Consider the following 19,461-nt stretch of genomic DNA (forward strand, 5'->3'; position numbering starts at 1 on the left):
TAGAGGCATGATAATAGGGCCATGTTAGAACAATAGGATTTTTCGTGTATTTTTTTTTTTTTTCCAGGGCTCAAGTTGCCATAAAGATATGAGTCATTAACCAATGTATGAGTCATTATCCACTATTTTTCAATAAAATTGCATATTTTATGTATGCTAAAGCATATTATTATTGTCTCAGATGACTATTGCGTTTTCATCCTGAAGGAAATTTCCCTCCCACACACATCCACATTCACAATTTTGCCTTAAACAGTAACGGTATGACAACGCTTCGAACAAAACAACAAACATTATCTTCAAAAATCCCCAAATACGTCAAAAAATTGTGAGTGGAACTACCTTCTTTTTTATACCATGGTCAAATGAATACAGCAAGTACTTTGAACAAAATTGTATATTGAATTAGGTACTTCAATTGGAGTAATTTATTTGTAACGAGTTAAATCAGACTGATGTACAATCCATTTACGTACGCCATCTTTTATAGGTCTGTAGAGAGACTGTCCCATACTTGTTAACTTTCACGAACGTTTAGGTTCTCCGCGTATAAGATTCTCGAATGCTTTTCAGCTACATCAGCATTTACTCTTTACCTTGTATACATTGGTTCTCCTCGCGTTCCAATGGACAGTGATCCAGATCCCGATAAAAATTTAACATGCAAATGCAAACGACGATATTCGATATTTAGTACGTTAGGGATCCTTAGTATAACTAGCAGATACTTGGGTAACTAGAGCGTCCACCATTCGTCCCTCCTGGCAGGAGTTTTTTACCCGCGTCCATCACTTTTAGTGGGCTGCCGGTGAGACCTTGCTTTGTGTGCCTTTTTATTATTTCTAGGGTGTAACCTGCTCAAGCGGTCAGATGTTTTTTTGGTGTTAAATTAGTTTGTATGCTATAGTTTAAAAACCCACTCGTTTTCACGTGATGTGGCGGGACTATGGGCTTCGGAAAAAATTAATTACGATTTACACGAACGAAATTATTTTTAACTTTATTTTAACTTTGCACGGTGCAGAATTAATGGAAATTAGGTAGCTGAAAACAGCGTATGGGGTATTCCATCCCATTTCGACCAATTTTGAACCCGACCCCTTTAGAATTGGCTGAAAGTTTTTCTTCTTTTTCTAGCTTACGAAAGACGTTTTTCAGAAGTTTTCATCCAACTCAAAAAAAGTTATGAATTTAAAAAATTTTCAAAATGCTATAACTTTTTTAAAAATTGACCGTTTGGGATTTTTTTTTCTTTTTTTAAATTTGTTTTTAAATGTACTTTTCGGAAAAAATTCAAAAAAATTTTTAAAGTTTTTTTTTTTTGGTAATTTTTCAGTTTTTCGAGATTTTTCGAATTACGCCCTTTTTTGTTTTTTTTTTTCTCGTAAAAAACCAATCAATTCTGCAATCATCCCCTCTAATCCCGGAGTGGGCCGAGAATTTTTTTTTTTTTTTATTTAATTGAAAAAAAAACTTTAAAATTTTTTTTGTATTTCTTCCGAAAAGTACATTTTTTTTTTTTTTTTTTTTGTCGTCTTTATTTACAATCTGTCGTTAGACAATAAGCAAATTTTATAACATTACATTTACATTGATGCATTAAGTGCAATTTGTCCTATAAAAAGGATTATTATGTGACTTCTATGTATATACAACTGTAAATCTCGAGTTATGTAAATTAACTAGGAGTATGTGTTAACATACATATTTATTTACTTATATATATACATTAACTTATATACATACATTACATTAAGGCCATCCTCCCATACAACCCCCAAAACTAGCTCGCCCCGCAAACACACCTTCGTTGCGACCGACAGCTGTATTTACGGGGCGAAGAAATTTCAAAGGCTATACGAGAGAAAGGCCCCATTTTTGCTTAGGATCTAAGAGGCAAATCTAAGGGGTGCAGTCTTTGCAGCCGTCGTGTTTCTTCGCTGTTGTCTAGCAAGTTAATGGCTTGTGGGTTTAGATGGTTGTGTAGTCTCTCGATATATCGTGTGCTGTATCTTTTTATTTCGTCTATAACCATGAAAAGTACATTTAAAAACATATTTAAAAAAAATGATCCCAAACGGTAAATTTTTGAAAAAGTTATAAAAACACCGTTTTTTTTCAAAATTCTATAACTTTTTCAAAAATTGACCGTTTCGGATCATTTTTTTTTTTAAATATGTTTTTAAATGTACTTTTCGCAAAAAATACAAAAAGAAGTTTAAAGTTTTTTTTCAATTAAATAAAAAAAAAAATTCTCGGCCCACTCCGGGATTAGTGGGGATGATTGCAGAATTGATTGAAGTTTTTTATGAGAAAAAAAGGGCGAAATTCGAAAAATATTGAAAAACTGAAAAATTAAAAAAAAAAACTTAACAAATTTTTTTGAATTTTTTCCGAAAAGTACATTTAAAAACAAATTTTTTTAAAAAAAAAGATCCCAAACGGTAAATTTTTGAAAAAGTTATAGCATTTTGAAAACAAAAACGGTGTTTTTTTAAAAATTAATAACTTTTTTTGAGTTGGATGAAAAAATTTGAAAAACTTCTGAAAAACGTCTTTCGTAAGCTAGAAAAAGAAGAAAAACTTTGAGCCAATTCTAAAGGGGTCGGGTTCAAAATTGGTCGAAATGGGATGGAATACCCCATATACAGCTGTCATTGGTATAAGTTTGTCTTAGCTCGCAATATGGCGTTGCCAGATATACCGTTTGTAAATTGGTTACACTTCAATTGTTTGACTTAGTTAATACTTCGAGCGGCACTTCACTATCAGCAACATTTCTTTAAAATTTTCTAATTTGCAATTGTCTTTTAGTCTTTCTTCAAAATTGCATGTTTTGTTTGTGCTAAATGCAGCTTTTAGAAATAAGTAAATATTAATAATAATTAAAATATAAAAAAACAGACAAACATACTATACCACATTCTATATATAGCGCAGTTGACATATATGTAAAACGCATTGGAAGTGTCATGGTTAAACCATTTGTACAATTTATTTTTAATTTCAATATTTTTCTTATATAAATTCAATTTCTGAGCCGTTTAAATGTATATATGAAGAAACATTTTGAAAGTTTGTTCCACGTGTTTGAACAATTTCCTTATAAGAAGTTCAAAAAAAAGCAAGTACGCGGCGGAGTAAAGTACGACATATAATGACTGACGTAAATACTTTTACTAAGCAATACAATTTATAAAAGCTTGTCGACTAATAGCATTGCTTTCATAGTCGCACGGTGGGGTATTTCTCGATCTAGCTGGCTAAAACTAAAACAGCAGTTATTTCTGTTAAAAAAGTAGTTGTCTCACTTCATTGTTATGAAAGGAAATTTGTGGCAGTAAATTCACGGTGTTCCGCGCAGAATTACTTGGATCGAGCCCCCGGTTTCGGAGGGACCCGGAGTAATTTTCTGGCATTATATGAAATGTGTATGTCAATGTGGGTATCAAACGAAAGGTATTCTACTCCGCATTTCTATTGACACTTTTTAGTAGGGTTGCCACTTAGGGTTCCCACCTCACCTTTTTTATATTTCTTTGTATATCCACTATTATTTCGGAAACGGCTCGACCGATTTGAATCAAATTTGGTAGATCGATATAGTATGGCATTTTTAGACTTTCCACCTAGGTGTTGTCACTGAGGATGTTTTCACAAGGTTGCCACCTTTTGCTAATAGGGGTATCAGTCTCTTACAAAATTGATTACCACTCAAAAAATTGCGGATATGCGCAGCCGTTTTTGTTATTAAACTTTGAAACAAACATAAGCTAATGTATTGCCAAAAAATTACTGACATGATATGCCATGAAAAAAAGATATATCTTTTTCTTTGCAAGGGTTTTAAAAAATTTAATATTGAAAAGTAGTAGCATTACAAGTAGAATAACTCATTTAAAACATGCGATATAAAAAATCTAACATATGAATTAAAAACACATTTAGGTTAGAACTGTATATTGCTTTTTAAAGCAAAAATACATCGAACTGCACACAATTTTTATACAACTTTAGATGTGCGAGGTTAGCTCTATTGACGTTCCAGATGGGTTTTGGGGTATGTATACTATTCAGTGGACATCTAGGAACGCCAGGGAGAGTATTTTAAAAAAAAATTGGAATGTTTTGAAAAATCGACTTTTGGCTAGCTAAATTGATCAAATACCCCACCGTGAGTCGCCTGCTATAAATGGCAAAAAATATACTGCAGCATATATGTGAAAATTGTCAAAGTATGACGGATGCAACAACTGATACGTTGCTTATGTGGCGTTTACCATTAAAATAAACACAACCAACTCTGCTGACAGTTTCTTCCTTCTCCGCCAAGTAAGTGATGTATTGTTTCTGTTTAAGTCATAAGTTTGACGTCTCTGGGTACTGCGATTGGCTTTTCTCTGATTTTTAAATTTTTTAATTACCAAATATTTGTAATTGGCAAAATATCATTACTAAGTCTATTCATTACAGCACAGCTCTGAAAAAAATTCTCTATTTTTCGTGAGAATTTTATTTTCTGTCCAGAAAAGAATCCGGAAATTTTAACACATAAGTTTATAGATGAAGAGACTGCTATTGCTTTTTATCAAAGTTGAATTTGCGGGGATTTGACTTACATTCATTTTTATTTTGAAGAAAATCTGTGCGGTCTTTAAAAGAAATAATGATACGATTTTTAAAGCAATGAAAACATGCACTTCATTACATTAAAACCGAATAAGCCACTAAGCCAAAATATTTTCATGGTTTTAATTAAAAATATCTTAAAAAAATTAAAATTTTTTCGAAAATGTGTGAACTTTAAAAAATATTCAAAACATTTAGAGCATAGCAGAAAATATTGAGGTGTGTTTTCGTAGTCGTATTCAAGCGGGTACTTACATTTTTTAAAGATAGCACATAGGAAGTTTTGTTAAAAGCTGCCTGTAATTTAAGTAGCTGCTTAATTTTAATGTACTAAATATGCACGTTGGAAAACAAGAAAATAAATAAAACAAATGTTTTAAGTACCTCACTTCCGTGTGGGTTACATTCTAACAAACTACGCTATATATTTACATATTAAATATATAAAAAGTTGAAAAAAATTTAAGTATGACATTTGAAATAATGCATTTTTTTATATATATTTTTTCTATTTCTCCCTCTTTTCGCTTTTTTTTTTAATTTTACATACATAATACGCGTGCCTGTGTATGGGGGGGTTTGAATTTTACACTATACAACAATACATAATTATTTATTAATCACACATAATGAACAAAACAAAAAAATTAAAAAAAAAAACCTTTGCGCACACAATACACACATAACATAAATGCAATTGTTACTTACTATGCATTCGAGTACATAACTTATTTTGCTGCATTGAAAAATCTAAAAAAATCGTGCATTAAATGATCATAATTTTCATTAAGCGTTGCTTATTTTCAAAATTTTCATGATTAAAATAATATTTGTAACATTAAATTGACATTTTGACTTTTTTATAAATTGATTATCTTAACAATAATAATAAAAAATTCCATTACATGCATTTTTTCCGCAATAATAAAAAAAAAAATATTTATCATTCAAATACTCATTTCCATATCGCTGATAATTATCCCGCTCAATTTATTTCTATGGTTTGTTTCATTTTGCTATTATTTCTAATTTTTCATCTGATATTTCACTGCCTCGTCTATTATTTCATACGCTGCTTCGTTGTTTATTTCATTTCACTTAATTTCGCTACTTTCACATATTATTTCGCTCATTTTCTCTCACGTTGTAATCTTGTCTCACTCTCTTTTTGCTCACGATTCACTTGTTTGTTTCACATTCTGCTGATTTTAATTCATATTTATCACTGGCATATATATTTTTTTATGCCCTTGTACTTTCTTTTATTTTATTTTTTTTTATTGTTTTTATTTAATATATATTTAATTACTATATATATTGCTTAATGTTTTTTTATTTTTTGTTTTTTTTTACACTTTTTTGTTTTTATTTTTAATTAATTTGAATATTTATTTGATTTTGTTATTCAAATTTGTGTTTCCTTTCGTTGTTTTTTGTATCTTTATTAAAATTGCACTTATGTTTAAATTACTTTCTTTATTACTTCAATATCTGTTAATTTTTCTCAAACAATTACTTTAAAATCCCTAAAAAAAATACAACCGAACTTCTTGAACTAATGCTAATTAACCTACAATTTTTTTCATAATTAAATTGTTCCCAAAACATTTCCTGTATAAAATTCGACAAAAAAATAATATCTCGTGTATCTTTTTCCCTGCCACTTTCCCAATAATAAATAACTTTTACTGTTAAAAAAAATATTTATCAATATATATTTGTATATACAATATGCATTTATAATACCACTTAATTTGCAAAAAAAAAAACAAATTCAATTAAAAAGGGGGTAATATTTTACTACTAATTAAACATCCAGAACGCATACGCACAGAAGTACGCTGCGCGCGCTGCAACGCTCACATGGGTCACGTATTCGAGGATGGACCAAAGCCGACACGTAAACGTTATTGTATTAATTCGGCATCGATTGTTTTTGTATCGGCTGATGAATTGAATAATGCAGTAAATAGTGGTGTTGGTGCTGTAAGTGCGACCACACCTCCAACCGGCACGCCCATTGCGCAACAATAACACCGCATGAAAAATATACGTAAGTCAAAAATATACTACTAAACGGCAAATAACGGTACAAATATCAACAACTAAGCAGTGTTGTCGCCAAAATTAAAACTGTGTCTGTGTTTGTAAGAGGTTAATCAGCGTAGTGGTAGTGATTTAGTCGTTGATTAACGAGCAACATGGTTTGGTCTATGCACGCATGTGTGTTACCACTCAAAAAATAGTTCGTGAATATGCTATACAAATATTTTTTTTATTGCTTTCGTCTAACATTGAAAAATTCAAACATTCTGTTTGTTTGCAAAATATGTTTTTTGAAATGCGCAAATAAACAACAGCATATTTCGGTGTTGCTACTCTGCTGGCTCACCGACTACTAAACGAAAGCCGTGTAGTAAGCGCAAATAATTATTTCGCTGGTTGAAGACCTCTGCTATACTCTATATTTGTTGCTTTTTGGCATTAGTTTTTTTTCCTTTTGCTTTTCTGCTTCGCATACCAAAAAAAAAACTGCAATTTTTTTTAGTTTGTAATTTAAAAAACGCTGATTTAACACGTAAAAATTAGAGTTGGCAACGCTGAAATTTAAAATTATTGCACTAAAGTTAAGGTTTTAAATTAACTAAAAAAGTTGTATTTTAAATTTTTATTTTTGAAGGATTTGTACTAATAAACAAAAGTCGTATAGAAACAAACCAAATTGTGCTGTCTCGGGTGTGGCCAAATTTCATAAAAAAAAACTTAAATAACTAAATATGTAAATGTTATAAAATATACGAGAAAAAAATAATATGCTTTGTTAATAATACAATTGTATTTGAAATTAAAAAATTACAAAAAAAAAAAAAAATTAGGTTTGTGTAATTTTTTTGTTAAAATAAAATATCAACTGATATTGATTACCTAAATATTATATTAAAAAAATAAAAAATATTAAACAAATAGTAACACTTGCGACATAAACAGAATTAAATTGATGAGCAAATTTTCTACATACTGGTTACAAAAAAAGCGACATGCTAAGAGTAAAATTATAACATACTTGGATCTGACGCGTTTCAACCAGTAACGCCAATGGAAAGGTAAAGAGGCTAAATATAGGAAAAAGAAATAACATGTAGGGAAAGAAATTCAGCCTTAAATTTTGGATGCAGGGAAAAAGGATAGATATATATAGTACATAATAGGTTAGGTTAGATTATAGTGGTTGACCAACAGCAAAGCCAAGTAGCACACGCCGGCTGACCCATTGTGATACCACCCAATGAGTTTTATATATGTATGTATGTAGAAAGTTGTACAAATTTGACCGTCTAATGAGGCAGGCTGGATACCTTAGATTCCAGCAGAGCCCAACTCCTCTAAGCAATCGATGAAGTGCTTGTTCAGGCATTCCATACGTGTCGTAGCTACAACAGGATATCTGCAGAGGAAATGTTCAACACTTTCTATCTCCTCTACATTCCTACAGCTCCGATGTAAGTTATTCGTTGGGACTCTCATGCGTTCGTCGTGTACTCTTAACATACATTGTCTCGCTAATATCCCAAGTAATGAGCCTGAAGAGGACGATTGTCGATCTGTGATTGGCAAAAGTAGAAGCGATGTAATTCGATTGGTATAACTCGGTCTGTTCAACGGTCTTCTGCGCTAATTTAGCAGCAACAAAGTACCCAGGTACACAACTGTGAACTGGGGCGCATAGAGTTTTCAGTACGGTTTGACTAACAAAGACGCTACAATGGCTGGCCATATACTTAAGAAGAGCAAAACGTTCTTGACAGTAGATACCACTGCCATTAAGTTTGAAACCGCCCTTGAGGACTGCCGTGGATTCTGAGTCTAGAGTAGAGTATAATCCCATGTGTTCTGATGGATAACTTATTATATAAAAGTATCGAAGTGATAGAATCCAGTTGACGTAAGTTTTGGCGGATGTTCTTTACAAATCCAATACACGAGATCTTTATAATCTATCGAAGACAACGCTCGGTTAATGAAAATTCTTTCGTCGATTTTTTTCTGTTTATACCATTAATTACATCAACAAATTTTATATTAGTTTTAATAGATTTTTATGTAAGCAAGTAACACCAACACTTTTTATGTACATCCCGATATAAGATTGTAAGCGTTTGATTTGCAGTAACAATTATTTTTAATAGTAAAGTCAATTATATGTAGTAAGTTCAGGATTAAAATGATTGTTTTGTTAATGGTTAAACCTTCAACTTCCCTATTCATATGTAAGTATGTAAATATGTAGTGTTCTTATGTTTTATTTCTAATAATCTAATCTAATAAAAAAAAATGATTATAATATTTTTGATAAAATGCAAGTTCTTCGTTTCAATTTGGATGTAGACTTCAAAATGGATAAAAATTTACTAAAATTATGTAAGTATATAATCGTTAGATAATTTTTTATAAACCTTATAAAAATAGCTAATAAACTATTTTCCTTAATTTTTAAAAAGAAACAAGACCCTGAAGAAGACGCGAAGAAATGCGTAGTAAATTTATAGATCATCATCGTTTTTGACGAGTCCTCTATGAAAAGTGCGTCTCAAAAACAACAAAGATCCGGAAAATAATGGATTATACCGCGGCTCTTGCGATGTACGAAGGCAAGACGAGCACATTGTACATCCACAACAAGTTGGTTTCATGATAACATTACGAAATTGCCTGACGATGAATTCGTGGCGATTTTCGAAATAGTACTATCGAAATACACTCAGAGAAAAACGCCGTTCTAAAATCCAGCACCACCTGACTCAATTCAAGCTTTTCATGTTCTTACTTTTTTGTTCTTGAAAAACGAACGACGTGTTCTCAAAACAACAATCTTGCTCTTGAACTGACAACCGTTTTCTTGAAAAGAGAACGGCTGGTCTTAAAATATGAAAAAATGTTCAAGAAAAAAGAAACGGTATAATTCGTGTGCACTACAATGTTAAATACAACATTTGGCACGAACTACCAAGCAATTGTAGTGGCCCAGCGGCTATGATGTTGCGGTTGCGATCGCGTGGCGCGAGTTCGATCACCGCCAAACTCTAAATTTTTTTTTAAAACAATTTTTTATGTTCTATTTTTTTTTAACTGTTATTTTTCGTTCAGTCATTCACATATGCACAGTTAATTCTCAAACTTGTTATGAAATGTTTTAAGTATATATGCAGATTACGTCTTCAAATAAGGATAATTTCTCCATAAGAGAAATAAAAATTTTGAATTTTAATAAAAATTTTTTGTTATAAATATTTTTTATTTATGACAAAAAAATTATTATTATTAAAAAATAAATGGGTACCTATTGGAAAAAATACTTTCCCCTCCCACCAAAGATCAAGCACGAACTGTTCTTCAATTGAGACTGAAAAATGTTAAATCAACCCCAAATCGTTCTCGAAGTGTGAGAATGAAAAATCTTAAATCAAGCCCAAGTAGTGCTTGAAATGAGCACAGAAGTTACACACATCAATACCAAACTGGTCATAAAATACGAACGGTGTGCTTGGAAAAACTGTTCGGTCACGAGTTAAGAAAAAACGTACTTAACAGACTTTTGACAACGAATGTTCTTAATTTTGAACTTGTTTCGTTCGTTTTAGAACGATTTTTTCTCTGAGTGTATGCCAGTAAATGTTTCTTTATTTCTTTTCAGTTTCTCTTAGAAAAACATAATAATTGAATATTCAATTATTATAAGCCGGTGTTAAGCTCATGAATTCTTAATAATAAGTATAAATTGAACACACCATTAAAACAAACAAACAGTTGGTTTCATATTTAAATAAAAACAATACTCCCTAAGGAAGATGGGTAAGCGTTTGGGAAGCACTCCGAGTGCATTTCTGCCATGAAAAGCTTCTCGGTGAAAACTCATTGCAGATGCCGCTCGGAGGCGGTATAAAAACAAGTAGGTCCCATTCCACCAATTTGTAGGGAAAATTAAAAAAGGTGCACGACGCAAATTGGAAGAGAAGCTCGGCCTCAAACCTCTACGGAGGTTATCGCGCCTGCGGCTCTTTTAATAAATCACACTTAACGATCGCAGCAATATTTGTTGGTTGGTTGCGGTGCTGCCCGAATACCAATGATCCGTGACCAAGTAGCACACAGGGCTCCTTATTGATACACATTTTTCCTGGAACCAATTGCTGCTGATTTAGTGTGGCTAGTCGGTACTCCGTTCGAACTATTTGGTGCGAACATGGCACCTGCTGATATCTTGTACAGAGCGCTTTGCTACTTCCTTAAGTTTCGGCAGTATAAAACTGCCCATAGTTAGAAGCTTAGTGTGTGCTAGAGCTGGGCATTCACACAGATAGTGCGCGACTGTTTCTTTGCTGCCCTCCTTGCCGCAGCTCCTGCAAATGTTATTAAAAGGGATCCCCATTCTGTCAGCGTGCAGATCAAATGGCCAGTGGGCCGTAATTGTGGCAGTGATCATAAAGATATCTGTCTTTGACTTTTTTAGTAGGCCCTCTGCTCTCTAATTATCGTAATTCGACCGAGTTTGCTGGTTATCCTACAGGTGCCTGAGGGGTACCAGTTAGAGACTGCTTCCTCCTTGCATCTGGTGGACGATGCATTTCAACCGCCACAGCCTCCATCAGTGCCACTGCCCTTGCAAGTTGGTCAGCCTTCTCGTCGCCCTCGATGTTCCTGTGACCAAGTACCCATATAAGGGTTATGTTCGCGAAATTAGCTGCGGCTTGAAGCAACCTCTTGCAGCTGCTGCTCTCAGTAATAGTGATGGTTTTCGTAATTATACCCAGCTGTACTTGTACACAGGGTATTATAACTTTGATTGGATAACGGTTGGTTGTACAGGCATAAAGGAATCGAAATAAATATAGAGTTCCACATATAAAAATCATCAGTATCGAAAAAAAATTTGATTTAGCCATGTCCGTCCGTCCGTCCGTTAACACGATAACTTGAGTAAATATTGAGATATCTTCACCTTTGGTACACGAGCTTATCTGGACCAAGAATAGATTGGAAAACACAAAAAACCTGATTATTTAGTAAATAATACACCTAGAATGTTGAAATTTGACATGTAGACTGATATTTGAAAAAAAAAAACAAAAAAATAAAAAAATGGGCGTGGCACCGCCCACTTGTGATAAAATCAATTTTACAAATATTATTAATCATAAATCAAAAATCGTTAAACATATCGTAACAATATTCGGCAGAGAGGCTGCCTTTACTATAAGGAATGCTTTGAATAAAAATTAACGAAATCGGTTAAGGACCACGCCCACTTTTATATAAAAGATTTTTAAAAGGGTAGTGGACCAATAAAATTAGCTATATCTTTGCAAAAGAGAGATTTATATCAATAGTATTTCATTTCCTAAGTGGATTTATAACAATAAATAAGAAAACCTTAAAATAAAAAAAAAAAAATGGGCGTGGCACCGCCCCTTTTATGACTAACCAATTTTCTATGTTTCGGGAGCCATAATTTGAAGAACAATTAGTTCAGAATAGAACCATATGTATATGTATTATAGCGCAGCCTTGTAACACTATTAAGCACACAAAACAAACAACAACAGCATTTCAAGTATACAGCTGGGTATGTAGTGTTCGGTTTCACCCGAACTTAGACTTCCTTACTTGTTTTTGCTTCATTTTAAGAGCTAGAAGCTTAAAATTTCGGCAAATGCTTACGTATACGGCATATATTGTTTTATGAAAAAATCATAGAGATCGGTTGTATATATACAATACATATATCCCATACAAGCGATTGCTCGGATAAGAAAATTTTCGTAATTTTACCCCATTTCAACAGCTGGAAGCTTAAAGTTTCGGCAAATGCTTACGTATACGGCACATATTGTTGGCTGAAAAATCATAGAGATTGGTCGTGTATATAGTATTGTAACGAATTTATGGAACTCCTGGTTACTAAGCACCTTTTGCTAACGTTTGTATCGCTGAACTGTCGAATAAATAACTCCAATACTCAGTATTTCAATATGGTACTACTTTGGAAGTAGTACAATTATACTTCAATATCACGTACTTCCCAAAAGCGTGTTTAAATCAAACTGATTCGTCATTCCTCAGCTTGCGCTGCTTTTATACTCTCTGTTGCCTCGTCCGCATATTTCTACCAAAGATGGTTGAAAGAATAAGATGTTGCATGCGCGAACTTCAGTGGAAAGCAGCGGAGCTTCACAAAATTCTAGTAGGCCACTTCCACCACACCACAAACTTTAACACAAGTTTTAACATAATTTAAGCACACAAAATACACTGATTGTAGTTTTAGAGTGTAAAAATGTAAATTCTGAACACATTAGCTGAATAAATAGTTTACAAATAATTGTTAAATAATAAATACAGACAGTGGTAGTTTAATACATTCTGCTATGGTGAGTGGTGAATGTGACCTACTAGAGTTTTGTGAAGCTTGCTTCACACTATTTTTCGCACCGGCAACACCTTTATTCTTTCAACCATCTTTGTTTGTACTAAGATGTAGACGTTTCACCTTCTAGAACTGTTGTATTTCCTGCTTGGTAATTGAGCTATATGCGTGTGTATGTGTTAGTAACAACTTCGGCTGATGACTACATGTATGTGCGTGTACATAAGTTTGGGTGCTTACTGTATTTGGTGTTGTGATTAATTACTAACAGCATAGTGATGCTAATATTCGTCACAGTATGTATCCCATACAACCTGTTGTTCAGATAAGGGATTCATTGTCAAAGCTATCACATGTTGACAACAAAAAACGTGAACGTTTCTGTGAGGATTACCGATCTATTATTATTCACCGAAAGGTATGGTGTCTTTGGCACATCCGCTGAATGTAATTTCTGGTTTAAAGAACTCGTAACAGAACTATATATTCCAAACTTAAAAACATGCTAAGCTTACTTATCAGGGCTAATAATTTTACGCCGCTTACAGCATTGTTTAAATCGATATCTACGCCATAGTACAGGTTTACAAGTATGATATGTATGAGAAGGAAACAATTCCTTTCTCTTTCTAACACACTGCCGTTTGACACTTCGGTCAGTGTCAAACTAGTGTGGAACTCAGTGGAACCTGCGTGTAACATGCGTTTGACACTGAACGAAGTGTCAAAATTACCGGGGTTGCTGTCGTGGAATAGACGCAGGGAAACAAAAAAAGGAGCGGAATATCAGATATGGGTTGCCGTGATGGTAAATTTTTTTTTACGAATTTAGTATGAAAATGTATTTCACTTATATGTGTCCTACAGAAAATTATGCAAAAGTCTTGAATTGGGGTATCTGAGGGCACGTAGTTATTGCAGTATTAAGAATAGAAACACGAGTGCTAAATTTTTCTACCCGTTCAAAAGTTCTCCGCAAAAAACAGTTTGAAACCGAGGTCGACTGCAATAACCCGTCCAAAAATGTGGAAAGAGAAATGAAGAGACGCGTTTTGTCCTGTTATCTATAGTTCAAAGGCGAAAAAGTATTCGAATTATTGGAAGCGAGGCAAAAACGCGTCTATTAATACCTCCCCCAACGGGTTTGGTCATGTTTTAGCAATCGTCCCCGGTAATACAGTATCACAATTTGTTAATTAAACTAGTCCAAAATATATGGATTTTAAAGAGAGATGTAATTAAGTGCTCATTTGAAAGTAAATAAGAATATTTCTTTGTAATTTTGCAATAAAAATTTTACACAGTTTTCGTTAGCAGCTACTACACTTTTCTTGGACCTAAGAAGTCCAACAGTGCCAAATAGCATCCACACAAAAAACGAACAAGAACAAGCATTTTATCAGGTGAGCGTGGCTGTGTATGTGCGTGCTGCTACATATCCTACTTTTAAGCTGCAGACATAGGTGCTTTATCGGTAACCGTATCGGTAACCTTGTAACAGCTGATTCGACCAACCTTATGGGAATCAATGCAATCGATTATTGGTGCCGCTAAGGTCGTAACCGTATCGTAGCCAACCAATTGGTTTTTGGTTTACCGTCGTAACGATAAACAGCTGATTAGGTTAGCGATACGACGTACGGCACCAATGACTCCCGCTTTAAGCCGGAGTCATTGGTGCCGTATGTCGTATCGCTGTATCCGTATCCCTAACGTAATCAGCTGTTTAACGTTACGACGGTAAACCAAAACCCAATTGGTTGGCTACGATACGTTTACGACCTTAGCGGCACCAATAATCGATTGAATTGATTCTCATAAGATTGGTCGAATCAGCTGTTATAAGGTTACCGATACGGTTACCGATAAAGCACCAATGTCTCCAGCTTTAGACCTGTACTATGATCTACGCTTTTAAAGCTTTTAGCGTGTTTATAGCGAGTGTAAAGCAAAAGACCAACCATAGTGCATTGTACAGGTTTACAAGTATGATATGTATGAGAGGGAAACAATTTCTTTCCCTTTCTAACACACGGCAGTTTGACACTTCGGTCAGTGTCAAACTAGCGTGGAACCCAGTGGAACCTGCGTGGAACATGAGTTTTGACACTGAACGAAGTGTCAAAATTACCGGGGTTGCTTCGTCGAAAGCGACACAGGGAAGCAAAAAAGTGATCGGAATATCAGATATGGGTTGCTGTGATGGTAAATTTCTTTTAACGAATTTAGTAGGAAATTTTAAGTGCACCCATGTGGGTCCTTCAGAAAATTATAAAAAAGTCTTCAGTTGGGGTATCTGAGGACGCGTAGTTATTTCAGTATTAAGAATACAAACACGGGAGTTAAGTTTTTCTACCCGTTCAAAAGTTCTCCGCGAAAAACAGTTTGAAACCGAGGTCGACTGCAATAACCCGTCCAAAAAAGCGGAAAGAAAAATGAATAGACGCGTTTTGTCCTGTTGTCAATAATCCGAAGAGAAAAAGTATTCGAATTATTGGAAGCGAGGCAAAAACGCGTCTATTAATACCTCCCCCGACGGTTTTGGTCGTGTTTTAGCAATCGTCCCCGTAAAAAAGTATCACAATTTGTTAATTAAAATTGTCCAAAATATATGGTTATTAAAGAGAGATGTAATTAAGTGCTCGTTTGAAAGTAAATAAGTATATTTCTTTGTAATATAAGAAAAAAAATTTTAAGCAGTTTTCGATAGCAGCTACTAAACTTTGTTTGGTCCTAAGAAGTACAACAGTGCCAAATAGCATCCACAAAAAAAACGAACAAGAACAAGCATTTTATCAGGTGAGCGTGGCTGTGTATGTGCGTGCTGCTACATATCCTACTTGTAGACCTGTACAATGACCATAGTGTACAAGTACACTATGAGACCAACCGGCGAGCAAAGTAGCGAGAAGACCAGCTGATAAAAGCAACCCATCATTGCATGTAAACAATTTCGTCATGTAAAAACAAAACGCTGAGAAGAGAAACGTTTAGTGCTAGCAAAATTGACAAACGTCGCTCGTACTGTTATCTAATGTACCTACATATTTAATAAACTTGACAATGATAATAAAACAAAAAAAAATAAATTAAATTGATTAGGTACTTTTAGTATAAAATTTAATTACTCAAAGCTATGAGAATTGTTGCTGGATAGCCGACGACAGCATGTTAAAAGTGCAACCATTGCCATTCGTACATTAACTACGTGATTTCATGCATACATACATACGTATTAAGTGATGTAAGTATAAAACATGTGCTGAAATGATAGGGGGACTCATTTAACCTTATAAAGTGTGTAAAAGTATAAATTTATCTAGTGCGTAATCGAGCTGTCAAATTTTGTATGAAAAATCATTTACACAATAGGGGGACTCATGAAAGCATATAAACTTATAAGGTGTAAAATTATATCCATTTACACACGCTGTTATATGAACGCACCTTGTAATACTCTTCATAAACTTGATTGTGTATCAGCTGTATTATTGCCGAACAAAATTTTTTTGATTGTTATAAAAATTAAAAAATGCCACGATTAAGTGAAAAATCAAAACTAAAACGTCTTTACTAAGATATACTTGTAAATGACTTACTGATGTTGGAGATTTCTGATGAAAATGCCTGCTGGAATGTCTGCAAGGTTGCATTCCTTTGAGTTTTCCGCGTTTACACAATAGGGGGACTCATGAAAGCATATAAACTTATAAGGTGTAAAATTATATCAATTTACACACGCTGTTATATGAACGCACCTTGTAATACTCTTGATAAACTTGATTGTTTATCAGCTGTATTATTGCCGAACAAAATTTTTTGGATTGTTATACAAATTAAAAAATGCCAAGATAAAGTGAAAAATCAAAACTAAAACGTCTTTACTAAGATATAATTGTAAATAACTTGCTGATGATGGAGATTTCTTATGAAAATGCCTGCTATAATGTCTGCAAGGTTGCATTCCTTTGAGTTTACCGCGTTTACACAATGAAATGTGCGCGTAAATTTATACAAATTGTGTAAATGATTTTTCATACAAAATTTGACAGCTCGTTTACGCACTAGATTAATTTATACGTTTAGACACTTTATAAGGCATTTATAAGGTTACATGAGTCCCCCTAATGAAATGTGCGCGTAAATTTATACAAATTGTGCAAATGATTTTTCATACAAAATTTGAGAGCTCGTTTACGCACTAGATAAATGTATACGTTTACACACCTTATAAGGCATTTATACGGTTACATGAGTCCCCCTAATTTGTATAAATTTACGCGCACATTTCATTAGGGGGACTCATGTAACCGTATAAATGCCTTATAAAGTGTGTAAACGTATAAATTTATCTAGTTTACGCACGAGCTGTCAAATTTTGTATGAAAAATCATTTACACAATTTGTATAAATTTACGCGCACATTTCATTGTGTAAACGCGGTAAACTCAAAGGAATGCAACCTTGCAGACATTACAGACGGCATTTTCATCAAAAATCTCCAACATCAGCAAGTAAAGGCGTTTTAGTTTTGATTTTTCACTTAATCTTGGTATTTTTTAATTTGTATAACAATTAAAAAAATTTTTTTGGAAATAATACAGCTGAAAAACAATCAAGTTTATCAAAGGTATTACTAGGTGCGTTCATATAACCGCGTGTGTAAATGGATATAATTTTACACCTTATAAGTTTATATGCTATCATGAGTCCCCCTATTGTGTAAACGCGGTAAACTCAAAGGAATGCAACCTTGCAGGCATTACAGCAGGCATTTTCATCAGAAATCTCCAACAGCAAGTCATTTACAAGTATATCTTAGTAAAGACGTTTTAGTTTTGATTTTTCACTTAATCTTGGTATTTTTTAATTTGTGTAACAATCAAAAAAAATTTTTTTTGGCAATAATACAGCTGATAAACAATTAAGCTTATCAAGAATATTACTAGGTGAGTTCATATAACAGCGTGTGTAAATGGATATAATTTTACACCTTATAAGTTTATATGCTTTCATGAGTACCCCTAACAATTTCGGTGATATAATTGGTATAAGCATTGGCACAATATATTAATTAATTAAAAACGCCGCAAACTTTTGAGTCGGGATAAACAAATTCCTTGCAAATACCCGTTATATACAATCATACTGACGTATGTATATACCAGTAGGACACTTCTTAAAAGAATGTCAAATGGTTTATGAAGAAAATGTTAACATCATTCACCCTTATCGCGAGTTTTTTTTCCACCCGAAATTATTCACAGTTTTTGTTCACCCTATCGCAGAGGGTGGCGAAAAAATTTTTCATGTTCGAAAAAGATTTCACCTTATCGGCAACTCTTTGTTCGGGCGAAATGAACAGCGGAGAAACCCAAATTTGTTCACTTATATTTTTCAGGCGAACGAGAGAAAAACAAAATGTAAGTGATTTTTTGTTATGAAATTTGATACTCTTATAATTATATGTACTTTTATTATTAGAAATAAATCAATAAATAATGCAAAATCGGAAACAATCGGAAGCTGAGTGGAAAAAAGTGAAATTCCTTTATTGCTGTAAATTCTATTTTTTATGACAACGTATCATTCGGCCAAGTTATCCATTGTGGACAAAGCAACGGTTCAAAAATGTTGAGCACCTCACTGAAACAAGATCGGCTAAGACCCACTTCATGGTCCTTTCCGACGCCTTTTCCCTATGCGAAAAAACGAAGACATGTACTCAATTTTACAATTGGTGGAACTCCAGTTTGTAAGAATAACTAGCAAATATTAGAATGCCGACTTGTTTAGCCTGTAATATTGGCGAAAGCTAATTGAAAAAAATTAACTTGTTATTCAAAAGTGCTGAAAATAGTAATTGTTAGCTTACAGTGAATCATTTAGTTCCAAAGGGTTAGAATTGTCCCTTAATTGCCTCCGAATCGCTTTCACATTTATATTCTCCTCTCAATCAATACCAACCTAAGTGCAATACTAAACATTATTTTATTAATTTTTTATTTATATTTTTGTTGTATTTTAAGGAAATATTTGCTTGGTTACAAAATTTACACAATTGTAAGTAAATTATTTGTTCACTGCCAATTCGCAATAGAGCATCAGCTGTTTCGAAGTGAATTTTTGTAAGCCCGAAATTGCCGATAGGCGGAAAAAGTTCACCCGAACAAAAGAAGTGAAGGCGAACACTTTTCCGCGTGAACTTCGCTATAAGGGTGATTGTGAATGATAACTAAGTGTGATATCTTATTTGTCAAATGCCTGCAGGATGTTCAATATGGCTACTTTTTAGCGTTTTGACATGGTGTTCAATATGATGGCACCTATCTTCAGCGGGTGATAGAAAGAGATACAGAATGAGACAGCGATAGTTAAATACAAATCAGGTGATCCAATCACTTTGGAAT

At 33.5% G+C, this 19,461-nt stretch overlaps 2 protein-coding genes across 3 annotated transcripts in view; both read left to right on the forward strand.

The window, feature by feature from the left end:
* The window catches only part of SelR (methionine sulfoxide reductase SelR), a 44,801-nt gene extending 35,811 nt beyond the window's left edge, over nucleotides 1–8,990 (forward strand). The window contains exon 4 of one of the 2 annotated variants that reach the window (XM_067789909.1): nucleotides 6,416–8,990. In XM_067789909.1, the coding sequence (XP_067646010.1) occupies nucleotides 6,416–6,663 (248 nt within the window). In that variant the 3' untranslated portion in view covers nucleotides 6,664–8,990. The remainder of the gene's footprint in view (nucleotides 1–6,415) is intronic. The other variant, XM_067789935.1, reaches the window with a different exon arrangement.
* A 7,012-nt stretch (nucleotides 8,991–16,002) lies between these two features.
* The window catches only part of LOC137253266 (thiamine transporter 1-like), a 38,516-nt gene continuing 35,057 nt past the window's right edge, over nucleotides 16,003–19,461 (forward strand). Inside the window, exon 1 of the mRNA XM_067789883.1 lies at nucleotides 16,003–16,295. The gene's annotated coding sequence lies outside the window, so the exon portion shown is untranslated. The remainder of the gene's footprint in view (nucleotides 16,296–19,461) is intronic.

This window comes from Eurosta solidaginis, chromosome 1 (genome assembly GCF_040869045.1).
Source record: "Eurosta solidaginis isolate ZX-2024a chromosome 1, ASM4086904v1, whole genome shotgun sequence".
NCBI classification, from domain to species: domain Eukaryota; kingdom Metazoa; phylum Arthropoda; class Insecta; order Diptera; family Tephritidae; genus Eurosta; species Eurosta solidaginis.